The sequence below is a fragment of the Drosophila montana genome, unplaced genomic scaffold (genome assembly GCF_035044405.1).
Source record: "Drosophila montana isolate Dmon_TW-CO22-7 unplaced genomic scaffold, ASM3504440v1 contig_1264_1, whole genome shotgun sequence".
Taxonomy (NCBI): Eukaryota; Metazoa; Arthropoda; class Insecta; order Diptera; family Drosophilidae; genus Drosophila; species Drosophila montana.
The window spans coordinates 345001-352849 of NW_026996243.1; the positions used below are offsets into that span (position 1 = coordinate 345001).

The window sequence follows — 7849 nt, forward strand, 5'->3', positions numbered from 1 at the left end:
CCTCAAATCCCGCGCTCTTATTGCAATTAACCGCACACAGGCGTCGCTCGTTGCGTGCGCCCACCTCAGAGTTTGCGGCGGCAAGGACTACATCGCTAATCTCGAACAGTTTCAATGGAAGCGGCATCTTACGATTTGCCACCAGGGTTTTCAGTAAACCCGGTAGCAGTGTGGTGCGCACCACTTGAAATTCCAACGTCTTGGGATTGCCTATATGCACTGCAGGCATGGCTTCAATGTCCTTGTTAAGCTTGAGCCCAATATCATCGCGAGAGCAAAGCGTAAAAGTGAGCGCTTCTGTGAAGCCGGCCTGGGCCACCTGCTCCCGGAGCTGCTCGGTCAGCTTGTTGAGTGGAAACTGTTTGGCAATTTGCATAAAAGCTGGCAATGATTTTTTGATGTTGTTGTAGCCATATGCAATTGCAATGTCTTCGTAGATGTCGCATGCATGTATGACATCATGACGTGTTGGTGGAATCTTCACTTTTAGTGTGTCGCCATCTTTGGCATCCACTTCAGCCTCCAGATACATACGGGTCAGCATGTCCGCCAGCTTGTTGGCGGGCTCACTGATACCAATGTAAGCATTGGCTCGCTTAACCGAAACGCGTTCTTCACGTACCGCCAGCTTAGGATAGGAAATGCTAGTGCCATCGGTTTGCACCACATCACATGGCTCGACCGTAAACTTTTGTGCACAGTGCTCGGAGAACAGGCACACAATGGTATCCAGTACCACCTTCGCCTTGGTTAAATCTGTGGCAGTGCATTCGATAAACACATTTTTTGTTTTTACCGATATCTTTGAGTGATCTCCGTTAATAATTGGAGGCAGCGACAGCACAATACGGTTCGCGTCATAGATAACTGGATAAACGGGCGAATCGCGTATAATGGGCAAATATTGCTTGAGCTGTGCGTGTGTGGCATAGAAGTCCATTAGTTCAATGCCGTTTAGCTCCCGAGTTTGGTTGAGTGGCACAAATTTAATTTGCTCCGGTGCCAGGGCTTCATAGCTAAATGGACCTTGTATGGTGTCCAGATCGTGTGTGCCAATAGCGACTAGCGTGCGCTTCCGGCAAATGTTTTGATGTAGCTTGTCCTGCAGATCGATGAAGCTGTTGTACGATTGCTGCGTAAAAGTGACATTACGCAGCACTGCGGCTGCAGCGAATGGACGGATTTGAGCCGTTGAGGGCGCTATTTTCAGCACTTGACGCTGAGCCGGCTCCACAAAGTCAAACTTAGGTGGTTTCACTCTGCAATTAAGTTTTATAAATTAGAGTGATTTTTAGTAGAACCTATTTCTACTCACTTGCCCTGGAACACCCGCAGACCCGTGACTAAGCCCTCCAGACAAAGCAAATCATATCGATTGGCCGGTATATCAATCCTGTAGATGATTTCTTCGCTGGCATCCGCTGCTGCTGCTGCAACATCCCCTTGCTCTTTAGTGAGCATTTGCTTCTCTGTCGTCTGAAATAAATGAATGAAGAAATTTATAAATGTTTTTTCTCGTCTATTACACGACAACTGCTTACCACTTCGTCCAGCTCTAGACCAAAGGCAAAGCACAGATCTTGAAATTCGTCATCGGCTGAGGAAAGGGGTAAACATTTAATTTGAAAATCCACGTGGACGGGTGCCGGTCAACTCACTATACTTCTTGCCTAGTGCCTCAAAGAGTAGATCACGTTTAACTCCAATTGTTGGCATTGCGTTGGTATTAATAGATCACGGAGAGCTTCTTAGATACAAAATTCTTAAGTTTTTATTAAGATATAATAAAAAACGTTTTGTTGTTACTTGATTAGAGTGTGTACACACTTAATATTTTGTTATTACAAATGTTATTTAACATAACAAAGATGATAACAAGCACATTTGTCGTAAAATGCGAGCTGGAAAAGTTCGTTACCCGTTGTTAAAAAACAAAATCAACATGGTCAAACCTAAACTTTGCTACAGAGTAAGAGAAATCTGGAATTAATCGGCCATGCAGGCTTTTATTAAAATTTAACATAGGCTGTGCCCGCTGTAGAAAAGAAGAACGTGATATTTTGCGATACTAACAACTATCGATTACGATATATTGTCTACACTGCTTTTTCGATATAATTGGTATTTTCGCTGTTAAGTAAATACTATTTTTAAATTTTGAAAATGTTGCGACTTTTCATGTTTGCAAGCAAAAATTAAAATACCGCCGAGCTATGGCACGCATTGTTTAATACATTTGTATGCAGCGTTACGCCATATGCTACCAAATTTAGCAACTGCAAGTAAAAGTTTCTATTCAGTGCACACACGCTGCCAAAAAATGCCACACACTGTGTGTTGTTGCGCTGCTTGTACGGATTCCAAATTATCAGAAAAAAGCGTGTGCTTGTGACAGCTGTTGTTGTCGCCTGGCGGTGCGTTTTCAAAATGTGTATATAAGAAATCGGAAGTAAAAAGCGTTGACCTTTTTCAGTACGTTTTTTAAAGAGAGAAACATGCCATAATAACCAACCCGAACGAGGTGTTTAGATCGCACACAGTCCACAAACTACAGCTTGGTATTGCTCAAGTCGAGCCAACTTAAGCAATTAAGCAGGCAACGCGACGTCGAGCGACCTCTTTGGCAGACGCGCGTCAGACGGGACCCGCAAAAAGACAAAAAAAAGGATGGAACGCGTGTGGCCAAAAAGTTAATGAAGCGTTAAAAAATCAACTTGTGATCATAAAAAAACTGCGAGCCTCTTTAAACAGTTATAAGCTGCGCCTTAGCTAAGACTGAACAGAATATAACGCGTGTTTTTCTACTTTCTACTTTCTACAAGGACTTTGTATCTATCGTATCGCTGATCTATTTCGTTCATAAATATGTATTAAATTGGGAATTTCTATTGTATCCGATTTTTTTTTGGGTTGGGCCCTAAGGAATAATTAATTTAAAAACGCCTTCAACTGCTCGCTGTTGCATTTTTCATAAGCATGTCCTTGCGCAGAGCCTTTGTATTTGTTTGTTCAACCCTTGAAGAGATTGATTATTGTTTATATTTGTGCCGCTGTATGCATACGAATGCAGTGCAAACATACGCATCGCATTGTGGCATGCGGCCAGTCCGACGCCGATGCCGATGCCAACGCCAACGCATCCATTTGAATTGGGGCAATTAAAGTGTGGTACAACTCACGGCTGAATAAGTCTATAAACACGTGATAAAAGAAAGACCTGCTGGACCTGCGCCGTTTGGCCATCGATTTATCCCAACAACAATAGCAATTAACATTAACCCCTTCGACCGGGGTTCAGAAGCGGGGGCGTTAATTCAGACACGAGTTCTTGGTCAATTTATCAAATAATGCGACCAATTCCTGGAAATCGAAATAGAGTGATTATCAAGCCGTTGGGATTCAAGCCACATTAACCAGAATATTTTTCATCTTTGGTATTGTCCTGGCACTGCTTTTGCCTCGGCGTCGGCTTATTCGTTTGTAATTATGCTACATATTAATTTAATATTTATTATAATTTTTATTTAGCAACGTTTTGGGCAGGCGTTTGATAGGTCCAATTTCGATAATCCAGTTAATTAAACATTATGAACCAGGTTTGAATATTGCATTGACTGCTAAGATAAAAGCATTTCTTATATATATAGAACATGAGATTTGCTTACATGGTTATGCTTTTCCCTTGGGGGTTTCTCTTTATATTGTCTACTGCAACCTCATATTTTGTTATTGGTGCCAATTGAAAAATATAAAAGTGTAAATACAACTCGTATTCTGGGCCAAAAAGTGTTCCTACAACTTCGATTTCGCTTGCTAAAATATAAGAATTTGCTGCCATATACAAAACTCAGCCAAATAAATTAATTGTTTTATTCATTGATTTAAGGGATAAATAAAAACCGCGATGATCGAATTGCAGACTATATGTATTATTTGAAATACGTTAGGTGTCTGGGCTACATAGTTGCCCCAATTAACAAGATTGTACTGTATAATTAACTTTTCGCATTATAATTTGGAAATAATGACGGATCCCTTCTTCTCACGCATTTGCCTCAAAAAGATTTCACTAATTGCAAGCTAGTTAGATTTTCACACGTTTGCTCCAGTTACAAGTACGTGGCACACCTCTTCCGCTCTTCCGGAATGCATGCCAAAAAAGGCAAACATCAGATCTATTCATCAGGTGGGTAATTAGCTGGGAACGTGTGGTAGGTGGCTGGCCTCTGGCCCAGCTCTTGTAGTTATTACCTGTCCGGCAAACTGACCTGTTGCTGTGTGGTCAGATTCATTTGAACTTAGCTATATACATAGGCATTATAGGATTTTGCGTAATCGTATCTGCGGTGGATAATATTAATTTTCATAAAATGCAATTGTCACCTTGGGACCTCCATGATTTTATGTAAAACTGTCAACGGGCCAGGCCCAAGATTGCTTCTGTCTGCATACAATTAGAATTTGAGAGAAAGATGTCTTTATAAAATTGACTTGATCCATCGCACACTTGTAGGCATGTGTAGGCTTATCTGATCCGCAATTTTTCAATTTCATGAGCTGATGTTGAGAAATGACCCAGCATCGATATCAGTTACGATTTACATTTTATTTGTACACCGTTGGCTAAAGGTAAAAGGTAAACATATCAATTACCAACAATCGAGCCCCGTTGACAGACATACCGAACTACTGCATCCATCTAGTACTACTACTGGTCACCAGCCAGTCGGCCGCTTCCGAGAAAGTCATTTCTCAAACTGGGCATTGGGATTTGTTTGTGTTTCATTTCAATTTCTTTTGTCTTGACCAGGACCCAGACCCACACTCTAAACCCAAATGCCGTTCTAGTCTCAAGTGTCGCTTGGCAAAGTGTTGCTACTTTTGACTTCTGGCTAAGGGTTTTTAGGCTGAAGTAACAGGCGCAGACAGTAGACCCTTCAGGTGCCAACAACTAACAGCACCTATGGGAAATTGTATGAATTATAATAAACTGACTCCAACAGGGATAGGGACACACGAAATCCTTGAAACCGTTTGAAAGTTTCGTTTTTTTTTTTGCAGTCTGCCGTCGCGACGCGTTGCACCAGCCGTTGCCTTAAAATACCCTAGGTATGAAAGGGCAGGCAAGGTATGCAGTGGATATATATTGAATTTGAGTCATATGCAATTGCATATCGCAATGGAACTATGTTCTTCAAATCAATCGGTCCAAGATTTGTATAATGTTCTCTTTGAGTAGCTTGAAGGCTGTGTACAGTAAACTTATTCGATATTTTTCATTAAAGGTACATAGTAGATAATATAGAATAAGATATTAGACCCATATATGTTATTCTATAAGACGGCTAAGAAGTGTCAACTTTATGTTAACTCCGGTTGGAGCTCCGGTCGGTACAACATTCGACTACGCTTACATCAAAATGTGCTAGCAGGAGGGCGTACATCCTTCTGACCTTTCAAGCAGATATACATATATGAGTTACATTAGTATATAATACATAACTATAATATATGCATGTATTTATACTTAAATTGAACTTTAAATTAGAATTGTAATTTTTTTAGAGTTTCGACTAGCTTAACTTTGATTCAAGCTTGAAACTTTCGCATTATAAATGAATAAGATGTACAGGGCATCTGTAAGTCGCGCACACTAAGCTAGAGAAATCCTTCTTGTTGTTAACTGCGATTGTTACCCTAATTTTTAGTCGTCTTTAAAAATAAAACAGTCTGATCGCCGGTCGACCGCTGGGCCGGGCCCATCATCGGCAGCTCCAACCACGCGTTGGATCGCCCCTAATGGCACAATCAGAATAGCTAGCCACGGCGCACGCGTGTCATTCTTGGGCAGCAATCAAAGTGATATGAAAATTGCGTTCGGGTTCAACAGGTTCGTTGTGCTGTACATTTTTGTTGTTTGCCTAAAGGTTAAACGTGCGAATTTCACCAATGCCAGAAAGAAACAGAGGCCACGTCTTCAGCTCGAGGTCCAGGCCCAGGCCCTGGGCCTTTTTGATCAGCGGTCGATCAATGAGAATGCGAATGCGAATGAGAACGCGAATGCGCCATGGTTTCGTTTTCGGTGGTAATCGTAATCGTCTGACTTCTTGAGCTCCTGCTCCAGCTCCTGCTCCTACTCCTGCCATCGCCGGGCGCGTACCGTACGCGAATTTAGCGCTTATATGTATATATAGTATATGTAGCTTCAGCTACAGCTAAAGCTAATTAAATGTAATTTGGTACTTCCTTTTCAGCCGAAATAATACATATAAATAGTATCTTTAGTTTACATTTTATTCTGGCTCTTCACCGCTGGTCTTGGACTCATTATTATAAATTTTCGTTTTCTTTCAGCGTTGACTTAAGGTCACTTCAGTTCCATATATGTATATGTATATGTATTTGTATATGTATATATATGTACATGTGCTGGGGTGTAGTGCATGTAAGTTTATATGTAGGTTTATGCTGTATTCAAAGGAATTCACTCTCGTCCTCGCACTCCAACTGCAACAATATAACAATTGCTATAGAGAGAAAAGAACTATACGATGGAAGTGGAGGAAAACCGAAACTGAAACTTGTTAATTGTTTTGCGCTCGAGTGGCGGCCACTGTAGGAGCGTGCACTTCAGTTTCCAGCGAAGAAACACTTTCTATTCAAGCCCAATAAACGGCCCATTGTGAAAAACGCCGGCCCATTCATGAAAGCCCCGAAGAAGGGCACCGCGCTTTGTATCTGAAACTACAATTGTTGCGCCGCAAATTAGACGCTCAATTACTCCACAAAATTCCTGGGTAATTTCAGTGCAGTTCAAGTGAGTAGAACTCCAGCCGGGTCTGAGTCCGTGCATGGGGAATGGAGGCACTCACACCCTGCGCTGTCTACACGAAAGTGAATCTTGACCACGTGGTGTTCCTTTGATTGTAACCCTTCGCTTAGACGATCATTTTTCATAATTTATCCTCTAGCCACATCCTTCCGTAAAATGTTCTCACACTTGACCCGCTGCGTTTCGGCTACGCCCCGCCAAGGATCGGAAGTTGTTCCTGTGCCGCAGCAGCAACATTCTAGACGCACTCAAATCTTGTTGCTTAACAGGCGAAGAGAAAATCTTATTAAAAATTGTTATTTCTTTCGTGGCCCTTTTTATTTTTTTTGTAATTTTTTTTTTTGGTGTGCGTTTTTATTGCTTTAATCATTTTTATTTTGTGCGGCTTCCGTGCCACCTGTTATGCTTAACGTTTGCAGCGAAGGTGTAGCTGCCAGCCAGCAGCAGCAGCAGCAGCCAGAGGTCCTCGCATCCTTGAGGCCTTTTTGATTTTTCTCAAGTGATTGCGTAGTTTTCATCTTTTGTTTGCGCTCTTTGTTGTAGTTCTCACTGTTTTACAAATTTGAACTGATCATTGCGTTTTGATCTGGGTAAAGGTAACGTGGGATCGCTTCAAAGGCTATGTCCTGCGCCTGGGCCTATCAAAATAGCAAACCCAATTTGTCGATTATAATTCCCACTTCCGATTTCGAATCCGTTTCGGAATTCAATTTGACTGCAGCATGAAATTAATTTCTATTTGCCAAGACAAATCGGTTATGTATAAGATGAATGCCAACGAATTAGTCAAAGCTGTTGCAGGATTAGGATCAGGCTGGCGCCAAGCAGTTGCCAAAGATCACCAAAGATCACCAAAGATAGCCATCAAATGCACTGGCTCTTGTTGGCAAAACAAACCCAGCTTCAAAGTCAAGCCGTGCGACAAAAACTGCTACGCTTCGCTCTGATCCTATCAGATGCAGATAACTCTATAGATATATAAGTACACATATAGGTAGATACATGCCGACAGCGGTG

The 7849-nt window shown here is 41.7% G+C and overlaps 1 protein-coding gene across 1 annotated transcript in view; it reads right to left on the bottom strand.

Annotated features, from left to right (window-relative positions):
• beta-PheRS (phenylalanine--tRNA ligase beta subunit) overlaps window positions 1–1837 on the bottom strand; it is a 2219-nt gene extending 382 nt beyond the window's left edge. Inside the window, exons 1-4 of the mRNA XM_064679581.1 lie at window positions 1659–1837; window positions 1542–1597; window positions 1316–1476; window positions 1–1259 (exon numbers count right to left, since the gene is read on the bottom strand). The exon at window positions 1–1259 is cut by the window's left edge and continues 96 nt beyond it. Of these exons, the coding sequence (XP_064535651.1) occupies window positions 1–1259; window positions 1316–1476; window positions 1542–1597; window positions 1659–1716 (1534 nt within the window). The 5' untranslated portion in view covers window positions 1717–1837. The remainder of the gene's footprint in view (window positions 1260–1315; window positions 1477–1541; window positions 1598–1658) is intronic.
• Window positions 1838–7849: the final 6012 nt, after the last annotated feature.